The 22,021-nt window shown below is 45.5% G+C and overlaps 1 protein-coding gene across 1 annotated transcript in view; it reads right to left on the bottom strand.

Moving 5' to 3' along the window:
* The window catches only part of DLGAP2 (discs, large (Drosophila) homolog-associated protein 2), a 60,147-nt gene that overhangs the window by 356 nt on the left and 37,770 nt on the right, over positions 1 to 22,021 (bottom strand). The window contains exons 4-6 of the mRNA XM_009078474.1: positions 19,009 to 19,156; positions 15,222 to 15,441; positions 13,697 to 13,726 (exon numbers count right to left, since the gene is read on the bottom strand). Coding sequence (XP_009076722.1) covers positions 13,697 to 13,726; positions 15,222 to 15,441; positions 19,009 to 19,156 — 398 coding nt within the window. The remainder of the gene's footprint in view (positions 1 to 13,696; positions 13,727 to 15,221; positions 15,442 to 19,008; positions 19,157 to 22,021) is intronic.

Genomic DNA, 22,021 nt, shown 5'->3' with positions numbered 1-22,021 from the left:
AAAGAGTTTACAAAAGGAAAAAAAAAAAGAAAGAAGAGAAATCAGGATTAATCTGATGGGAACGTCACAACAGAAATCACCTTCAGATTCTACTACTTAATGGTGTAATGCACAGCACTTGTCGTGAACCTCAAAGTGTCCCTCAGAGTGTCCACAGAAATATCTCGTTCCAGCCAGGAAGGAAAGGGTGGAAATGAAATGGGTTGGAAATGTGAGGCCCAGACAGAGCAGTGAAGATGAAAGAGTTAGTGAGGCCGCGTGTGAAGACCTGTGATGGCAGGTACACACTGGGGGGTCCCAAGGTGTCCCCGCACAGGATAAAGCTCATAAGAGAAACAAAGGAGTAATTTTTTCTCCCTCTTCTTGTCACCTGAGCTGTGGGCTCTGTATGGATACAACGTGTTAAGAAAGTAGCATCCCTATACTGGACAAATATATAATTCAGCAGCTTCTACTTTATGGTATGTCACACTTTGACTACTCCAAACACTTCCAGATGGACCAGCTGGAATTAGGCAAAGTTAACTACTTCAGCAAGAAGCATATATTTAAAAGATATTTTCAATAAATACTTTAATATTTAATCCACTAAAAATATATATTTTAGTATGTAAAATAGTCTTTACCATATCCACAGCACAGTTGAAAAAGGAAATTCAAGGCATGTAAAACACTTGTAAGACATGCAAGGCTACGAAGGCTTTGCTGAGCAGAGCAGTTCTGAGGCTGGTTTGACATATATCCTGTCTTGCAGCATAAGGTTCAGTAGAACATCCTCCTCATCCCCTGCTCTTGTGCCAAAAGCTCTTCAGGTGCCAATGCTGCTTGTGTACCAAATTGCATGGAGATTAATACTGAGTCATTAATATCACACAAATGAATTTCCTAACTAAGCCCACTGTACTTTTTTGGTGCTAATAAGAACATCCCTGCTATGGAAGAGCATTTTCCCCACAGCACATGTAATCATAAGCCATGAAATGGATACAAAAATGCACTGAGCTATGTCCTCCTGTGCTCCTCTCTGGGGAAACCGAGTCCAGCTTCCTTCTTGCATAACTACAGGGAGATGCAGAAGATGGCTAAATTTTCCCAGGCCATTCTATGATTCCATGGCTCTGTGATACAGATAATCCTGGGCTGCATCCAAAGGAGTGTGGGCAGCAGGTCAAGGGAGGTGATTCTTCCCCTCTCCTCTGGTGAGACCCACCTGGAATACTGCACACAATTCTGGTGCCCTCAACACAAAGATTCTATGATTAAATACTATAATGCTGAAATAATACAATGTACAGATGCAGAGAGCTGGATAATGAACAATTTAAGGGAAAATGTGCCTTTTTCTGGTGTTCCTAAATGCACTGACATTGCAACACTGACTCAGGTAGTCTTGGAATTGGGGTTACTTGAGTCCAACAAGGTTTCTACAAGAGTTCCTCTTCCCACTGCACAAACATGAGCAGTGAAGCCTCTCCAGTTGTGCTTTTTGATGTCAGGCTGTGCTAAAGCTTTCTGCAATGAAGAGACCCGTGTAGGAGTCTGTTGGCACCTGGGAGAGCTGAGCCTGTGCCACCAGGTTAGCCTGTGTGAAAAGCCTGGAGAAACCCACTCTTCAGTCTTCATCCTCTATAACCATCGTGGGAAAGGGTGATCATAGATAAAAGAGAGCAAGGCAGAGCGAGGGAGTGAAAACCTTCATTCAGAGCACATTTTGAGTTACTCCTGATGCAATTCTGGTACAGATTCGAAGAGAATCTTGCTCTGAGCTAAACTGCTGTAACAGAGTGAAACATGTAGAACATGCTCTTCAGATTCTGAGCCTCTGTGCCTTTCAGAAGAGTAATTTTGGTCCTATCACCAATCTTTTCTCCTGTCAGATTTGTTACCAGAAGAAAGAAATAGTCAGGATTTTCCAGATACTTTGGGGGATACAGAAAGTTCATGGAAGAAGGGAAAGGCTATAAAGCTTGGAAATTACAGCAGTGTCTAATGAGCTCAAGCAGTGGCTCTAGGGAATGTTTCCACTAAGAGAGTTGCCATAATGCTGCTCCCCCACGTTCCCCTACATCTTGCAAATGTAGATGCAAGTGATCAAAGTCCCAAGAAACATCTGAAAGAGGGATAATGGGTGAAAGAAAGAGAGATGGGGCGAAAGAGGGGGAGTGATATGGAGCACACGAAGCCAATTTTACCTGTAACATAAGACAGGTTATCACTGTTCTAACTGCTCTGCTGTTTTTTACCATCTGTCTTCATGCAAAAGAGTAGCAGTGAATAATGGAGCATGCGGTAAATGTGGTAATAAACATCACAAGCAAATCTATCCCTACTGTTTGGGCAGGAGATCTCTTCTCTCTGTAATGAACAGAGACACTAAACTTCTGCTGCAACACTTCACAGCTAACTTAATCTTCATTTAAATTTCTGAAAAAGAAAAATTTCTCCTTGTGGCAAAGCTAAAACCAATATTTTATCCTAGGAATTTCTTATTCTTTCAGTGGAGTGAGTTGTTCTGGAGCCACCAAGTATCAGAGTTACTGGAGCATCCCGGGAACTGTTAGATCCTGAACACTACACAGGAGTTAAAAGCCCCACAGATGTTCAACAAGCAGAAGAAACCAGGAGAAAGCCTGGAGGTTTGTGAGAAACTGGCTACATATTTACAGTGAAAGGTGGTAGGAAGAAATCCCATTAATTCACAGAATATCACAGAATATCATGGAATTTTAGAGGTTGGAAAGGAGCTTAGAGATGATCCAGACCCAACCCCTTGCCCTGGGCAGGGACACCTCCCACCAGAGCAGGTTGCTCAAGGCTCATCCAACCTGGCTGTGAACACTGCCAGGGTTGGGGCAATTCCTAAGCTACATTCACAGGCATCAACTATTAAGCAGGGACTAAAATAACCCATCTCCAGGCAGTTAATGAGTTCATATCTGGAGCAACAGAGACAGAAACCAGGGGCTGATTGGAGACTCCCAGAACCAGGTTAGAGGATGGGGAGGCTCATCTTGCCACCAAATTCTACTTGCTTTAAGCACTCAAGTGTTTCTAGTGAAGTAAATGGGATAACTTAGACAAAAAAATGTGACCAAGACTTGTCTCAGATAAGTTGGGGATGTGTTGCTGATGTAAGAGCCATAATAGATTAGGTGATTGTTAAAGGAGAAAGCAACCCAGTAGTCCATAATTTACTGTTCATGCTTGGGTTTAGGTGTCTAATAAATATGCATTGCCTTAAGGTGTGAAGGATGAAATTTTATCCCAGTTTCAAATTGTTTCCATTCATTATTACCTTTGTGAATATTTCTGTTATCAACAGGAACACTTTTTCTATCATGTCCAGTGCTTGGCTATGGCAGTGGTAGACACCACTCATTATCCATGGGAAGAAACATCTCCTTTTCCTAACAGAAAATGAATTTTCTTTTTCTTTATTGTCCCCTTCTTATGCTGATGGACAGGAGCTCCAGTCAGCTGTGCATCATTCACTCCTCTGCAAATGTTATTTGCCTTAGTAGTCATTAGTTCAAAGCAAGCACATAAAACCTCCTAAGTGCCACTTTGTGTCTTGCCCATTTCTGGGTCTATCGTTCTGCACACTCAGTAGGCTGGAGATTAGCAACTGGTTCTTCTTTCCCCAGAGGTGTTTGGGCCCTGAACAGCTCCCAGGGCAGTGTCACAGCCCCAAGGCTGACAGAGCTCCAGAGGTGTTTGGCCAATGCTCTCAGCACAGGGTGTGAGTGTCAGGGATGTCTGTGCAGGGCAGGGGTTGGGCTGGGTGAGCCCCAAGGATTCCCTTCCAGCTCTGATTGTTCTGTGATTCAGTGATAATTCATAAGTAACCTGACTTTTAAAGACTTGCCTGGTGTAGCTGGAAGCAGAACATCCCTCTTAATGTGCACTGTATTCACCTAAACTTGTTCAAGGTTACTGTTGCTACAGCCGAGAACTAAGTCGGTTACTCTGCCCACATTTCAGTGCCAACACAGTTTGCACTAGAAATAAAATGAGTGAAATCAATGAGATACAACTCCTGTTAGCCATGGGCATTCACAGACCCAAGGCAGAAGGAGACTGAGGTCTATGATGAAGCAGCACTGGCCCTAGGTGACATTCAGAGCACCTCTCAAAGGCAGCCTTGCAATCAATCACCTCTGTTGGTCCATTTGCAAGAGGGAATCACCTGAGGGGCTTTTACAAATCAATAGGCACTTAGAATAACATCATTTAGGCTGAGATCACAAAGTTAACTGGATGATGGATTTGCATTAAAGTATCATCAATTAAAGGAAAGCTTTGTTGTGCCTTATGAAACAAGGCAGGAGTCAACTGGATCGGCTGCTTTGTAAGCAGGTTCATTCAGAAGGAGGATAATGACTGCTTTAGGAGGAGTCATTATGACTTTTAGCAAGTCAAAAGAGGTGATTCTTCCCCTCTGATCTGCTCTGGTGAGACCCACCTGGAATACTGCACACAGTTCTGGTGTCCTCAACATCAGAAGGACATGGAACTGTTGGGGCAAGTGCAGAGGAGGCCACAAAGTTGCTGAGAGCACTGGAGCATCTCCCTGTGAGGACAGGCTCAGGGGTAATGGGTTCAAACTGAAGGAAGGAAAGTCTAGGTTGGATGTGAGAAAAAAGTTTTTCCCTGCGAGGGTGGTGTTCAAGGCCAGGCTGGATGAAGCCTAGAGGAACCTGATCTAGTGAGGAGGTGTGGACCTTACAGATCATCCAGTCCCAACCCTCTGCCCTGGGCAGGGACATCTCCTCACTAGATCGCTGTGTTTGGATCCAAGTTTTTTTCCACGGGTGCAATCAGCGGCCACCTCAAAGACCTGCACTGGTGATTGGGGTCTATTTTCTCTTTTCAGTGATGTGCTCAGTCTCTGCACAGAAAAAAAAGGACAGTTTTGCTCCCTCACCTACCCCTAGGCAACATTAACTGAGAGCAAACCCAAATCCTTCAGGGTGCTTCTCAAACACACCCTCTTGGCACTTCAGTTGGAGCACTGACTGTCTGGAAGTGCAGGGCAGGAGAAGGAAACGTGTCAGGCACAGCCCAGGATTCTCCAGGCCTTTTCTTGGCTGCTCCACACCTTTGCTTGCTGCTCTGGGAACAAAAGTTCCTCTCATTCCTGAGGGCTTTCCATCTTGGTGAGTTTCCCCTTTGTAAGGTATTGAGAATGGTTGTTCCTTTTGACTGTAAGGATGTTCAAACCTTGCAGAAGTAGTCATTAAAATTCACCAGTGTCACACTGTGCTTGAAATCCAGGAGATAATTTTGGGTTTAATTAAGGCAATTGTTTTAATTGAGTTTTGAATAAATCTCCTCAAACACAACCAGAGATGCTTTAATTATTAGCCTGTCTTCCTGCTTCTTCCCTTGCTTCCCTCAGCCCTCCCTGATGAAGCAAAGGGACCAGAGAGTTTCTCAGTAGAGTCTCGAGCTTGGCTATCTGTGACCAGACCCTGTTTCTTCCATTGCAGGTGAAGCAGGAACAGAGATCTACTCACAGTGATATTTGTAGGTGATATTTAATATGCTTATCCCTAGAGGAGCTGTATCAGCACAGTTTATATGATGGGCTGCACTTTATTCACACTACACAACCCAAATCATTGTCTGGGGTTTAGGGCGCCTATAACTACTTAACCTTTTCTTCTTGTTTGGTCATTTTACACATCTTATGATGAGGTAAACGTGGAGATTTGTTACAGCCTAAAGTCAGATATTGGTGGTCTCATCTTGCCATGCAAATGCTGCATTGGTCCCGTGCCAATACTTTTAGTGGGGTCTTTTAGAAACAGTCAGAGTGAATTACATCATGCCTTGAGGAGTTTTTGAGAACTATACATGGGAATCCATCTCCCCTCGCATTAGTCAGTGAAAAAAACAGTCATCCAGGTCTAAGTTAGTTGCCTGATCTCCTTTAGAATCACTGTGAGAAAAATAAGCAGTTCTGGGGCCAATTCTCACCCATCCTAGATACTTATGTTACCAGGAAATGAATCATCCTATGCTTTTCTCTGCCAACTGTAAAGAGAATCAAAGATAACCAGCTCACACCAGGACATTTAATTTTGAAAGCTGTCATCCCTGGAAGCATTCAAGGAATGACCAGACCTTGCATTTGGTGCTCTGATTTAGTTGACATGGTGGTGTTCAGCCAAAGGCTTGACTTGTATGTCTTTTCCACCCTTCCTGGTTCTGTGGTTCTATGAAATGTCTAAAGGAGTGAGACAAACTGCAGCCATGAGCTCTGTCCCTGTGACAGCACTGAAAGGCACAGGGACATGACCTCTCCTGTCTTCTGCTGCCTGTGCTCATTGGAGAGGTGGGGGCTTCATCTCTCCTGCTCCACATCCCCTGTGAGCTGCCTGGAGAAGCAAACCTGAGTGCAATTTGCCTGCACTAATGTCTGAATCCTAATTTCCTGCTCCTTTAACCCTTCTGCTGAAGCTACTGCATAGCAGCCAGTACTAGCTTGGCCCAAGGTCCCTTTGTAGCTCCAGAGAGCTATGAAAAGCAAACCCTTCATATTTCTATAGTTTTTTAATTCATTACAGTGTTTTAGGCACTGGGCTAGACCACACTGTTAATCTCACTGAAGATGCTGATACTGAAGTCAGTAGAATCAGACCAATTCACAGAATCACAGAACAGAGTTGGAAGGGACCTTGAGGCTCACCCAGCCCAACCCCTGCCCTGCACAGACATCCCTGACACTCACACCCTGTGCTGAGAGCATTGGCCAAACACCTCTGGAGCTCTGTCAGCCTTGGGGCTGTGACACTGCCCTGGGAGCTGTTCAGGGCCCAAACACCTCTGGGGAAAGAAGAACCAGTTGCTAATCTCCAGCCTAACCCTGCCCTGACACAACTCCAGCCCATTCCCTGGCTCCTGTCCCTGGGCCCAGAGAGAAGAGCTCAGAGCTGCCCCTCCAGTGCCTGTTGGAGCCTAAGTACACACTACAGTCTCACAGAGTACACCCTGGAGGTGCTCAAGGCCAGGTTGGATGGGGCTTGGTGCAATGATTTTTAAGGTCCCTTCCAACCCAAACCTGTCTGTGATTCTCTGATTCTTTAGTTAAGTCCAATGTGGTGCTACAGGAGGTTATGAGAAAGAAAGATTTTGGGGCAAGAAACTGGAAGGCAGCAACTGGAGGATATGGCTTAGGGTTTAGGGGTTTGAGCAGCAGCAGGTTAATGGTTGGACTTGATGATCTTAGAGGTCTCCTCCAACCTTGATGAGTGTATGAATCTATGAAATGATTGAAGGACTGGAAAGGTTATAATGAGAGAGGAGAGAACACCTTCCACCCAGGCTAGTGGGAGGTGTCCCTGCACGTGGCAGGGGTTTGGAACTAGATGATCTTTAAGGTCCCTTCCAACTCAAAGCATTCTGCGATTCCATGAGAAGGAATTGCTGCAATCAAGTCATTCAGTGCACAAGATATTACCTCCATACTGAGGAAACTTAGGCATCTCCATGTTACATAAACGATGAAATCTGTTTTGACAGTGTAATTAATGTTAGTCTCAAAACAGAAATGCAAATCAAACAAGACACCGAGCTCAGAAACCACAGGCCTTTGCCAAGTTTCAAAGAGATGTGTGCGGCACAAGCCTCACGATTGCTGATGGACTGGTTACAAAGGCTTCTATTTTAGACCAGTTAATTAGCAAGAAATTATAGCCCAAGCAGCATCCTGTAGATGGCACAGCGAAGTGCTGACAGCTGTACTGCTCTTCAGAGCAGCTCCTCTGTGCCTTGGAAACACCAAAGCTGCATTAAAAAAACATCTCAGGTTTTCTGTTGCAGGAAGGAAAAATGTGAACTATATTTCATTTTCGGGATGAATGTTCAGCTTTCCAGGAATAGATTCATAGATTCATTGTTAAGGGGTTGAAATGGATTTTATAGATCATCTAGTTCCACTCCCTGCCCTGGGCAGGGACACCTCTCACCAGAGCAGGTTGTTCAAGGCTTTATCCAACCTGGCTGTGAACACTGCCAGGGTTGGGGCAGCCACTGTTTGTCATATCACCAAAACAGTAGGACGAAGAGAAAAGAGAGTTCCAAAAACTGAGAGTCTTTTACTGAGCTGCTTTTTCCACATTGAAATGAATTTAAGAATTCAAAGATGTTTTTCAGTAGATTTTCTTATTGAGCTCCCACATAACCTTCTCTTTCAAATAAAATCAATTTCCATCAGCCTCCCAAACCCCGAAACCGACACACTACGTGGGCTTGGCATTGATTTTGTTTGCATGTTTTCTGTTCTCTTTCTTACAGTAACTGTGTGGAGCTTGTGATTTTATGGAACATACAGGAATGAATTTTAAACTGAATTTAAGAGCAGCAATGAGGAGAAAGACTTGGGGGTGATGGTGGGTGAGAAACTCCCCATGAGCTGCAGTGTGAGCTCAGCCCAGAAACCAATGGAATCCTGGGCTGAGCCACAGCAGTGTGGGCAGCAGGGCAAGGGAGGGGATTCTGCCCCTCTGCTCTGCTCTGGGAGACCCACCTGGAATACTGCACACAGCTCTGGTGTCCTCAGCATCAGAAGGACATGGAACTGTGGGAGCAAGTGCAGAGGAGGTCATGAAGTTGCTAAGAGGATTGGAGCATCTCCCCTATGCCGACCTCTTAGATCATCAAGTCCAACCATTAACTTGTCACTGCTGGAACCCCTAAACCCTAAACCAGATCCTCCTGTGCCAGATGACTTTTAAACACTTCCAGGAATGGTGACTCCACCACTTCTCTGGGCAATCTGTTCCAGTGCCTGAGCATGGATATTCCAAAAGGTAAAGAAATGTATATAAAAATCATAAGTCATTGATATGTCCTTGATATTTTGTTCTCAGTCTCAGAAAGCCAAGTGAGACTTTACTCACTTCAAACTCAGTATCTTCTAACCCTGAATGTCCTCTAGCTGTTCTTGAGTAGTATTAATGAGTAGCAATATCCCTGATATTGCCTGATCTTGCCAAAGGCTAATTCTGTCTGGTTATGCCTTAGGAATGTCACCAATTTTAGTATCCTTATTTCCTCTGATCCCCTAGAAAAAAATCTTTCAAGTCCAGTGTATTTATGGGCATATCTGAATCGGAAGGAAATTCCTGACACAGAAATGGATCAAACGAGGCCTTGTATATCAAACACAGCCAGCACTATGGTTCCAGTGCACACATCATCCTTATGGCTCCTGACAGAGATGCCTTCAAAAAAACCAGGACTGGACATATGCAGAGCTTCTGAGAAGACTCTACTTAGAGGTTATTTTCATTCATGGAGGAACACAGAAGGAGAAGCACTGACAGGAGAGGGGTCAAGAATCACAGGGTCAGTCAGGCTGCAAGGGACCACAGTGGGTCGCTGGTCCCACCTCCCTACTCCAGCAGGGCCAGCCCAGAGCTCATGGCTCAGGGCTGTGTCCAGAGGGTTCCTGAACACCTCCAGTGAGGGACAATCCACGACCTCTCTGGGCAACCTGCTCAGTGACTGCCTTCCTTGTGTTCAGGTGGAACTTCCTGGGCATCACTTTCTGCTGTTCCCTCTTGTTTTATTGTTTTCCACAAGTGAGAAGAATCTGATCCATCCTCTTGACATGACCCAGTATCTAGGGTCCTGCCGTCTTTATCACTACAAGGAAGCACAAGAACTGGTGCTTCCAGGCTCCCACACCCTGCAGTATTTCCCAGCTGCACAGAACCACCAGAGGGCAAAAGCCTTTGGCAACCTCAGGCTAAATTGCTGGACTGAGATTTATGTCTGTCAGTTAGCTTCTCCCATGCCAGGAAAGCTTCAAACACTGAGCAGTGAATCACCTTCCTTGCATTCTTTTCCTTTTTTCCCCCATAGAATATCATACAGAAAATGAAGCTGAGAAAACTCTGAACAGAAGAGCTTTGAAGCCAAATTCTGTCAGAGGAAGGAGCATGGGTGTCCTTTTTAATAAAGAAAGACCCAGCTGTCTGGCAAATCCAATAGGTTACGGAGGAATTATGTCAAGCACAGAACAGCAGGAGCAAGGGGGAAACACTCATTACACGTTTTTTAAACTAACCATAGTTGGAAGGCAGTGACTTCATTTTTTATCTTTGACTCTGTAGAGAATCTGTACCAAGGAGAATGGAAATTGTGAAAAGCTCCTGGCTACTGCTCCAACTGTTTTCATGCCTCATCAACCTGAAGAGGCCAGGCAGCCCTGATCAGTACAGCCTTACTCCTTCTCAGGGAATCCCAGGCTTGGGAAGAGCTGTGATGGGCCCTTGGCCATCCTATGTTGAATGTCTTGAACCAAACAATTTGTTCACCTTCATGCCTGGGCCACTGTCACCATGGAGAGTTGCTACTGAAGAGCAGTGTCAGTACAGCAGCAGAACTTCAATATGTTTAGGGGGTTAAATATACAATACTGTTGTGGTGTTCAGGCACTGGGATATTGCCCAGGGAGGTGGTGCAGTCACCATCCCTGGAGGTGTTTCAGAGGTGTCTGATGTGGCACTGCAGGATCTTGATTAGGGTTTGGGGGTTCCAGCAGTGACAGGTTAATGGTTGGACTGGATGATCTTAGAGGTCTCCTCCAACCTTGATGGTTCTATGATACATATAGAACTTGTAACAGAAAGAAGCTGACCTTCACAGGCAAAGGGGAAACAAGGGAGACAGTGGTTACTATCTTCCAGACACCCTGGCTGGTTATGTTTGCTTCTAGCCTATTGCAGGACTATCCAGGCAGGGCTCACTGCAGGCTGAGCTGGTGATGACAGAGCTCCAACACCTCGGGAGGATTGCACACCTTCCCACAGCACTCTGCCATGCTCCCCAGGGGTTACCAGGGCAGGCTGCCAAGCTGACAGTGTGGTGAAGATCCCTGCAGATATGCTCAGGCAATAGGGACCCAAGGTCTCCCACCTGGGAGAGTGAGGAACTCTTCCTGAAAAGCAAAGCATTGCTTGCAGGAGCAGCAGAGCTATGAGGCAGCAGCACTTAGGATGATGACTACTGCACTCTGTGACTTCCCATTCAGGAAATTATATGTTGTCTGTGATGGAGGGACGAGGTGGGAGGCAGCAGCAGCTGGAGCTGTGTTTTCTCAGCTGTGCATCTGACAGCTGCGACCTGGTACAGTTCAGAGACAGAAAGCATATGCTGTCATTCAGGGCTTTTAACATCAAGTGGTTTTTACTGGGTTCATTATCTCCTCACAAAATGAAACTGGATGGCTAGAAATGCTCTAACCACAAGGAAACATGAGTCTCAGCAGGGTCACACGGAGTGCAGGTCTGGCTTACCGTGTGCCAGCACTGCTGGCTGACTCCTCTGCTCTGCCACTGCCACATGAAGCAACGCCTGGGGCAACAGGGAGTTTTCTGTGCCTTGTCAGTGTCCATCAGAGGGGAAGAAGACTGGTTCCACAGTGATTAAACTACATGGATCCAAGAAAAGGTATGTGTTCCTTAGTACCACAGACATTAGCAATCATAGACTCGTAGAGTTTTAGGGGTTGGAATGGAGTTTAGAGCTCATCCAGCCCCAGCCCCTGCCCTGGGCAGGCATGCCTCCTCACTAGATCAGGTTGCTCAAGGCTCATCCAACCTGCCCTTAAACACCACCAGGGTTGGGGCAGCCACAGCCTCCCTGGGCAACCTGGGCCAGTGTCTCAACACCCTCACAGGGAAAACTTCTGCCTAAGATCTAACCTAAATTTCCCTCCTTCAGCTTGAACCCATTGTCCCTTGGCCTGTCCCTGCAGCTCCTAACACAGATCCCTCTGCAGCTTCCCTGGAGCCCCTTCAGCTCCTGAAGGTGCTCTGAGGTCTCCACACAACCTTCTCTTCTCCAGGCTGAACAGCCCCAACTCCCTCAGCCTGTGCTCACAGGGAGATGCTCCAGTGCTCTGAGCAACTTTGTGGCCTCCTCTGCACTTGCTCCCACAGTTCCATGTCCTTCTGATGCTGAGGACACCAGAGCTGTGTGCAGGATTCCAGGTGTGTCTCCCAGAGCAGAGCAGAGGGGCAGAATCCCCTCCCTTGCCCTGCTGCCCACACTGCTGTGGCTCAGCCCAGGATTCCATTGGTTTCTGGGCTGAGCTCACACTGCAGCTCATGGGGAGTTTCTCACCCACCATCACCCCCAAGTCTCTCTCCTCATTGCTGCTCTCAATTCCTTCCCCACCCAACCTGGAGCTGTGCCTGGGGTTGCCATGGCCCAGATGTAGCACCTTGCACTTTGCTTTGTTGAACCTCATGAGGTTTGCATTGTTCCACCTCTCCAGCCTGTCCAGGTCCCTCTGGATGTCCCATCCCTTCCCTCCAGCTGTGACTGTGACACACTTGGTGTGCTCAGAGAACCTGCTGAAGTAGCCTGTGGTCCCACTGTTCATGTTGCCGACAAAGATGTTGAACAGTGTCAGCCCCAACTGAACCACTGCAATGAAGCACTGAGCTTCTTCTGTAGAGCTGTACACATTTAAGAGCTAAATACTGGCAGTTCTTTCTCCATTTCTTAGAAAACCCTGTTAGCAGTGCCCACTAATAATACCCCACACGATGCTCATCAGAGCTGTGACCCTCCTGCTCTCTGCAAGCTGCTGGTGCACCTAGGAATGTTCCAAGGACCTGCACGGTGTAAATATCTATTCTGTGCTTTTGTAATTGAATTCATAGATCAAACATTGGTTCTCTTACTTTAGGTCTGCATTCTTACCTAAGACTGTGTTATGACTTAATTGCTGCACAACCAGGACAAAAGACAGCCACGACCTATATCACTAAAACTGCAACTGATAATTAAATTGCAATGCCTGCTAATTTTCTAAGAAATTGCTGAAGTTTCTTTGCCAAGAAGTGTTCGTTACATCAGAAGCAAAAAACATTGGTTCTCTTACTTTAGGTCTGCATTCTTACCTAAGACTGTGTTATGACTTAATTGCTGCACAACCAGGACAAAAGACAGCCACGACCTATATCACTAAAACTGCAACTGATAATTAAATTGCAATGCCTGCTAATTTTCTAAGAAATTGCTGAAGTTTCTTTGCCAAGAAGTGTTCGTTACATCAGAAGCAAAAAACTAAAGTTTTCCCTACAACCTCAAAAGGCTGAATGGGAACTAAAGGCAGATGTGAAACTTGGACCTTCCTGAAGTTTATTTGAATGAAGCACAGATAAGTGTCAAATATCTGCCAACACCATTTGCTCATTTTAGGCAGCTGCTTCTGTTACAATTTGCAGAGATGGAGCAGTAAGAGATTTCTTTTGAGTCACAGTGATGATAGGAAATGAAGCATCTCCCTGCAAAGTGACAGGAGCTGCAGAGAGACACAGGGAAGAGTTACCCCCAGGGCTTTAAAAATAAGAACTTATTCAGCATCTGAAATTTCCAATTAAAAGTGAGTCATGTAATCCTTTCTGTTCTTGCAAATCAGATCATTATTTCTGATTTGGATATTTACCTGATACAAAAACTGAAGACAGACTTGCTCAGTGGTACAGAGATGGTCTACGGAACACAGACCCACACTCAGAACTCTACACAGTCCATAGTCTGTGGATCCAGTTTTGGATCAGGAAAATGCCTCAAATAACCTTTTTATGCCCAGAACATCAATATCACCTCACCTCAGCAGAGCAGAAGAATTACGTGTGGGCAAGAAGATCTACCTGATAAATCAGCTCTGATGGAGAAGCCACATGTGAACTGAAGGTTAAAGCTTCAAAACCAGAGTATTTAACCAGCTAATCAATGCAAAACACTTTCCATGAGTATAAAAACACCGTGACGCAAATATATTTACTATCTCACCTTGTATCTCCCCAAACATATTCCGTTATTCAGCTTGGTCACTCTGGAGCAAAGCAAAATAAATGCCTTTCAGAGACAACTGGGGCTTCTCTAGCACATAAACTCAAGACAGCTTAGGTTAAAACCGATGCACTTGGTAACCAGAGTAATTCTGAGAGAGGTCCAACTCAGCACCCTGAGTCAGGCAAGAAAATAGAGATCTATTTGTGCCTTTTGCTATGGAAGGTGTCTTCGGGATGATCACAGTGCCAGATGACAAAGATGAAAATTAGTCTCTGGGGTGGTAATAAAACCTCCTTTTATACCCTGATAGCATCTCTATTAATCAAAGGACAGAAACATCCCTAGAGGGGCCACTGTAAGAGACAATTTCTGCTTCTACACAAGGCTATATATAGCAATTAAAATACTATGCTTAAGATGAAATAACATTTTATGCTCCTTCTGGAATGCAAATGTGTGTTATTCAACCAGAGCTCACTTCCTCTCTCTGCTCCCACTGCTCTGTTACACAACACATGTGTCAAGCCAATAATTTAAGGAGCATTTTTGCATGATACATTTTGAGCTCAACTTTACCTTCTTCAGCCTGCAGTGCCATTTAATAACATGTGGCAAGGACAACAGCATCACTAGGAACTGACAGTTGCATGTTTGGAGACATGAAAGTGAATCTGGATCAGTTAAAGAACATATATTTCCTGTAGGTTTCATGCTAAGTATTTAGCTGCTCTCTGTGCAATCCTTTCTCTACCAGGACATGCTAATATCCCAGAAGAAATAAAGCTATCTTTATTATTTAGCTATCCTAAATCTTTGCTAACAGCTAAGAAAGAAAGCTGCCAGGAGAATGTTAAACATCCAAGCAGGGAGTGTTGTCACGAGGGATGCCAATGGTGACTTCTGAGGGATGTCAAAGGTGTGAAGCTCCCCATGATCACAGCTCAGTCCATTGGTACACAGGTTACACTTTCCTTAAAAGTAATTAATTCCCTTGTGAGTTAATTGCTGCAAGTGTTTAGACCAAATATTTGCAGCCTTGCTTCTCTATTTCTGGTGGCTCTTTAAGGACCTCAGTTAAAATTACAGCAACTAATCTCATTTAGAGGCTCAATGACTTGATAGACAAACCACGTAAATGTCTAACAGTATCTCTGCACTTGCATTTTGATGTTTGCATTCGATAACTGCATGTATGGGACACAGAGGACAGGAGCCCAGGTCCCTTCTATTATGCATGCAGGATTCTTCCCAGAAGGAGCTTATCCCAAGATGCAGCCAGAATGGCACCGTATTAAACTTTTTTTTTGAAAGAGCCTGCAGTGTCAAAACCTCCTTTCACACAACAAGGTGACACGTTTTTACATGCAGAGGAGTGGAAGGGTCAGTATAGAGCTGCTTACCTGTGGTTGACCTGATAGTTGAGGTGATGTTGGAAGATGTCAGCGCAGGAATACATTCATCATCCTGGGAATAGCCTGCCTGAATGGCACGCAAGTAACTGTGGCTTCTTGTTCGGAAACATCCAGGGAGGTCAAGGGCATCCATTGCCTGAGCTTCAACTTCACTAAACACTGATTCACACACCGATTCAAACTGCCCATTAACCTCTGCTTCACTCATCTGAATAAACAACAACAATGCATTTGATTTTTGACTCGCTTTTTTGTGATCATCACGGCCTCAACATCTCAAATGGACACCTGTACATTGATGGAGAACTGTTTTAGCAGATAGTTAAGATGTAGTAATCCCTTCTGATCACATTCACATATTTTAATCACTTACATCAGCTGTTTCTATGTATATAGCAAGTACATCACACATGCCAAACATTCACTTTACACTTAATATCTTTTGGCATAGCCAGAGGATTGTAAATAAATGATTTAATGGTGACCAACACTACTCTGCACTGATAGAAATCTGCCCAGAGAGAAGAATGAAACCAGCTCTATTAGCCTCAGAAGATGAGGCTGGGGTGCCTGGGTTCCTCACTTGGCAGAGGTGTGACTCCAGGGGACGTTTAGCCTGTGTGGCTAAATGGCTATCCTCCTCTCACTATAAAGGAGCTCAAGGATGTTTCTGAGCCTTGAAGCTCAGAGGAAGTGATGCTTCTGAAAGGATGGAGAAATACTGCATCTCGAGTTGTGTCCAGTGATGCATGTGAAAGAACAACCATAGTCTGAACTCGAGTGGTCAGACGAGAAAGCAATGTTTGGGCCACCTCTAGCTGGGAAGGTTCCCCCAACAACACTCACTCCCTGGCTGACTGGGTTAGCCATTCAACTACCATGGAAAACCTTTTCTTCAGCAGCATTAAGTCCTCTAAGGAACCTCAGCCGTGCCTGCACCCCCTGCTCCTGGGGGACCCCAGCAGCACCCTCAGCGCCTGCCCGCTGGGCCTGCCTTGCAGGCTGGGCACGATGAAACACTGCTCGGCAGTTCTCGGGACCAGCAGAGCTCAGGCAGGTGGCCCAGGCTTAGGAACCTCTTGGTAGGGAACTGATTTAAAGATGTGCCTAAATTCTACCAACAGCATCTTTACCAGCCTGGCTGAATCAGCCCTAACTGCCTGGAAATGTGTCTGAATAATTCACTATGGTGTTTATCCAAAATCAGAGAGGAGGTGAACACTAGACAGACAAATGGCAAAAAACCAAGAGTGCTAGAAATCAGAATCAGAACTAATAACTTTGTAAGTTAAATTTATAGAGCCACTAAATGGCACGTCCGGTTGGCATTAGTTTCCCTACCCAGACAAAAGTGCTCCTGGTGCTTTATCCATTATGGAAACAGAGTCAGTGCACATGTTCCATGTGATTTGGGGTAAGTAAATGGAAATTTCATACAGAAGTTCTGATGGTAATGAATAACTGATGTTTTAATTTCATGTCAGGCATTTTGGCTACTAAAACTCTTCTGCAAGGAATTACATTACCCTTCACAAAATTCGCTTTTAATAAGGTTAAGTAGATTAATTCAATCTGGAAAAGCTTAAAAAAATCTGATTCTGAACCATTTCTCAATATCATTGATCAGGAAATTTATGGTAATTTAGCCCATAAATACTGTCACGTTTAACCACTTCTTTCAAACTGAGGTCACTGAAATATAGTAGAAAAATAAAGGTTTTAAAACTGAAATTAAAAATATAAACCATAGAAGGATCTTTCTCGCCTCTACCCTTGGTCAGGAGTGAAAAAGGAAGGATCTCACAGCAAAAACGCATAAAACATGCCACAAATTATCCAAACTGCTCTTATGTAGGTGATGGTGCCATAGAAAGAGCAAAGGTTCAGAACTTGATGTTTTAATACATTTGCTTTGTGTGGTCTATTAAATGGACAGTGTAGTATATTGAATGCATTTGCTGTTAGTCTGGAAACAGCTGAACTGAAGGAAGAAGTGTCATGTCATGTGGCTGACAAAGCTGCATCAGTCAGTGACCCTGAGAAAGGAAGGGACTGTGTCCAGCAGGTTCAGCATGTTTGGCCAGTTGAGCAATCTACCTGCAGACAAAATCTGTTATGGATCTCCCTCAGGCAAAGCACATTGGAGTGGAGAATTTTAACCACTGCTGAAACCAATTAGTCATTGTGAACAGCTGAGTGAAGCTCTCCATGCACAGACATGGTCAGAGGGGCAGGAGATGTCAGAGCAGCTCTGTGTGACAGCACCATCAGGTGACAGCTCATAGCACTTGCTTTGAGGGCAGCATCTAACCCTAGGGAAACTTCCTCAGAACCAGAGTGTCATAAAAATAGAGAAGAACCAAACCAGCACAATCCAAACCAAGGCATGAGAATGGTGGGCACAGGATTCACAAGGGAGTTATGAAACACCAAGAAGGGTTTGGGAAGTGACGGATCATTTCTGATTCCAACTTGTGCCATGCAAGGTTATACTTAAGATTACCCCACAAAAACTGGACTGAAGGGCATTAGTCAGGTGACCAGGCCCTCCCAGCTCTCTGGTGGGGGCCGACAAGTGTTCCTGGAGGGCTCTCGGCCCACTGGGGATGTGCACTGTCCTGGAAGAAACTCTCTCACTCCATTAACTACGGAGGAAGCTTTAGCTGCTGCATGAGTTAAAAGCCTCGAGTGAGATGAGTTGGATCCAGGCTTGACTAGCCACACAGCACAAACTGAACACAAACCTGCTTTAAAAAGGTTTCTGTTTAAACATCACCATTGTGCATGAGTACCCTTGGGTGCCTCACTGAATGGCCAAAGGGAAGCAAACAACACGTGTGAGGGGAGGGCAGGACCCACCTGTTCTGAGGCAACAAATGTCAGGACCAAGGAACATTGGAAACACGGGGGATTTTATGGAAAGTCCTCTGCTAAGCAGAACCAGCACATCCTTCATACGGCTGTTGCACTTAAGGGCTGATTCAGATCCCAATTTAACAGCAGTTGGTGCTAACTAACCGACATAAACCCATCAGGAAGGGAAAACATGTCTTTTCAGGAGTGTCCCCACGCTGAACAGATGATGGGTCTTACCCCTTCACCCAAGAAGAGTGAGGGATTGGGCTCAGAGATGAATCACTGCCCCTCTGGAGCTTGTTTTCAATCTGTATCTTAATCTTGCAACCCACGTTTGCTGAAATCACAGCAGGCATTTTCAGAGGATGAGTCCTACAGGACTGTGCTCCTCGTGCTCAGCCTGGATCTTCTTAACACTAACACAGACTGAAAGGACTCCCAGTGAAGATGACAATTTGCACCAGCACTTCCAGCATTCAGCACATTGCCTGAGTGTGTTCAGGGAGGACAAAACACTCTGCTATAGCCACACAGAGTGAGCTATAGCATGAGATGCTTATCTGGGACAGCACATCTGATAACAGAGCTGGGATAGCATCTCACCCTGGCCTGGAGTGACTGGCAGTGAGGTTGGGCTGCACATTCCAACAACAAAAGTAAAACGAAAACACCAGTATCTATATGTCAGATGAGAAACAAATGGAAAATAATCAGTGTGGCAGTGCCTCTTTTCCTCTAGCACTCAGCAGCATCCCTGAAATGCTGAGTTACATTCCTTAGACCTGAATCACTTTGACAATACACATCCTCAGTTCGACATTAATTGCAAAAAAACCCCAAAGAACTGAACCCATCCACTGTTCACAACTGTCACATCTGCAGGTAAGCTCTAAGAAAAGTGATAAGAAGAGTTTCCCACCTGACTAACACAGCTGGCCTGACTGAGCGTGCTCACTGCTCTCATATAGCTCTGATTCCTTGAGCGAAACTTTGGGGAATTGTAGTTGGCAGAGGGATCCAGGTTGTGACCCCCAGACACGTCGCTTGCAGTTTGAAGGTAGCTCTGACTACAAAGGAAAGAGGAAGAGAAAAAAGGAAAGGCTGTGAAACTACAGATGGAATCAATTAAGACACTAAAGACAGTAATTTGTAGGAGATTCACAAACCCATTCCCCAGGGCCCAAGTCCTGCTCTGTGTAAAGCATAATAGACCTGTTGTAGTCAAACGTCTTAGCACAAGCAAAGAGTGTCTGTAGTGCTGCTACCTAGATGATATGAGATTTTAAGCTTTGCTGCATTTAAACATCATCAATCCTCCTGGCTCTTCATGCTGAACTTTACTAAAAGAGAATGTCTAGGTCAATAAGAACAACAACCAGGGCTAAAACACAAACCAAAGCAGCTAAAAATCTTCCCTCATAGACAAAACCTGCTACTTGTCATCTGATTTTCATCAGTGTGTTAGGCATCAAGAGACCTTTTATCTTCAAAGGACTGATATAGTTTTACAAATGATTAAAATATCCCATGTTCATCTAAAAATAAACATTAATAAATCATAGACTCAACCAGGCTGGAAAAGACCTCCAAGATCATCAAGTCCAACCCTACGGTGGTCACTAGCCCATGGCACTAAGTGCCACATCCAGTCTCAGCTTGAAAACCTCCAGGGATGGGGAATCCACCACCTCCCTGGGCAGCACATTCCAATGCCTGAGCACTCTCTCTGGAAAAAATCTCTTCCTAATCTCCAACCTAACCCTCCCCTGGCAGAGCTTGAGTCTGTGCCCTCTTGTCCTGCTGCTGGTTGCCTGGGAGCAGAGACCAACCCCCACCTGACTCCAACCTCCTGTCAGGGAGTTGCAGAGGGTGAGAAGGTCTCCCCTGCGCCTCCTCTTCTCCAGGCTGAACCCCCCCAGCTCCCTCAGCCTCTCCTCATGCCACTTGTGCTCCAGTCCCTTCCCCAGCCTCGTTGCTCTGCTCTGGACCTGCTCCAGCCCCTCAATGTCCCTCCTGAGCTGAGGGCCCAGAGCTGAGCACAGGATTCAAGGTGTGGCCTCACCAGCACCGAGTGCAGGGGCAGAATCACCTCCTGGTCCTGCTGACCACACTGTTCCTGCTCCAGCCCAGGATGCCATTGGCCTTCTTGCCCCCCTGAGCACACTGCTGGCTCCTGCTCAGCTCCTGTCTCTCCACACTCCCAGGTCCCTTCCTGCCTGGCTGCAAGGTACTCAGAGCAACTGCAGGAGGTTCTAGAAATGGTTTGCTTACAACACACCTCCCAGTTTGGAGGACTGGGACCTTCGCACCACACCAAGCCCCTTCAGCATGCTCTCACCCCAAGGGTGTGCTAGTTGTCAGGTTTTGTTTTAAATGTATTGATTATCTATCAAGTAAATAAACCCAAGCAAAGAACAGCACTTTGCTTTTAATACAAAACAGTTTAAGTCACAAACTAGGTTCACCAGAGCCCTCAGAACCTCTGAAACCAGTGCAGAAATGAACTCATGTCCCAGGAAATATTTGGTTTCAAGTGCTAAATAGGCAGTTCTTATATTTAGCCCTGAAATGTCGCTCTAACAGAAACAGTTTCTGGGGACAATAGATTTGTGCCAGTTGAAGGTCTAATATTGGCCACAGAGTTCCTTCATGCTGAGCTGCTCAGCCCAGCAGTGGCTGTGACGTGACCCAGGCTGTCGGGAACGCCTCTGTGAAGGGTGAAGTTTCCTCACTGGAAGGACCAAACCAGTCAGTGAATGGGAAAGCCACAGGTTCAGCTCCTGCTGCAAGGTGAGGCACAAACCATGGTCTTGTTTCTCCAACCATATTTATTGAACACTGAGTGTGTTGGGGAATGACTCAGCCTTCCTCACTAACTGGACACAAGCTGATAGTGGCCTGGATGCAATCCCTGAGGAGCATTCAGGGAGGACTCTCAGACCTTTCACCACAGCTTTGACTAGATAAAGCAAACAGTGTTGAGTTCCATCTCCCTGTGTGGCCACACACTTTGATGTCCAGCAAGTGATGATCCATCTCACATCACCAGCTGTAAGAGCAGATGGGTTTTAGAGACCTTTCCAAGCTTCTACTTGGGAGACCTGTTCTCAAGCACTTCCATGTGCTCCCCCTGAGTCAGCCACCCCAGGGTCAGCACAGCCGTGGCCGTGCTTCCTTGGTGCATGAGCCACTGGCTGGCTTAGCTGCTCCTCTAGACAAGCTGCCTTGGGCTCACAGAGTCCTTTAGGTTGGAAAAGATCTTTAAGATCATCAAGTCAACTGCTAACTCAGTGCTGCCAAGGCCACCACTAAACAATGTCCCCAAGTGCCACATCTACATGTTTTTAAATACCTCCAGGGATGGTGACTCAACCACTTCCCTGAGCAGCCTGTTCCAGTGTCTGATAATCCTTTCAGAAATTGTTCCTAATAAATTTTGCTGGAGCATGTCCAAAGAAGAGCAACAAAGCTGGTGAAGGGTAAAAAAGGACAGGCTTTGTTTTCATCTTTGTTCAAGGCAAGCAATGTTTCAGATTCCTAAGCAATTTCCCTGGAGAAAATTTCTTCCTGTCTTTATTCAGTGCCTTCCATGGAACGCCTCTATAACCTCGTGCTAGAGGTAAACTATGTAGCAGCTATGCTGTACCTGCTAGAGCCACAAAAATGTGTGAGATTTCTGCAGACGTGCTCAGAGGTTAATTAAGTCACTAAGTCAAAGTGATGCTGCGATGAAGATAGCTGTCTGATAGTGGGTTTCATTTGGTTTCAGATGATAAAAACAAGCGTTTTTTATTCCCATAGATGAGGTAGAGCCTTGCTATCTACATTTGGGAGCTGGCAGGATCATAGAATCATAGGATTTAGGGGTTGGAATGGACCTTACAGATCACCCAGCCCCAACCCCTGCCCTGGGCAGAGACACCTCCCACAAG

Source organism: Acanthisitta chloris, unplaced genomic scaffold (genome assembly GCF_000695815.1).
Source record: "Acanthisitta chloris isolate BGI_N310 unplaced genomic scaffold, ASM69581v1 scaffold14467, whole genome shotgun sequence".
Classification (NCBI taxonomy): Eukaryota; Metazoa; Chordata; class Aves; order Passeriformes; family Acanthisittidae; genus Acanthisitta; species Acanthisitta chloris.
The sequence above is the reverse complement of the archived record's forward strand: the minus strand, read 5'-3'. Positions and strand labels throughout refer to the sequence as shown.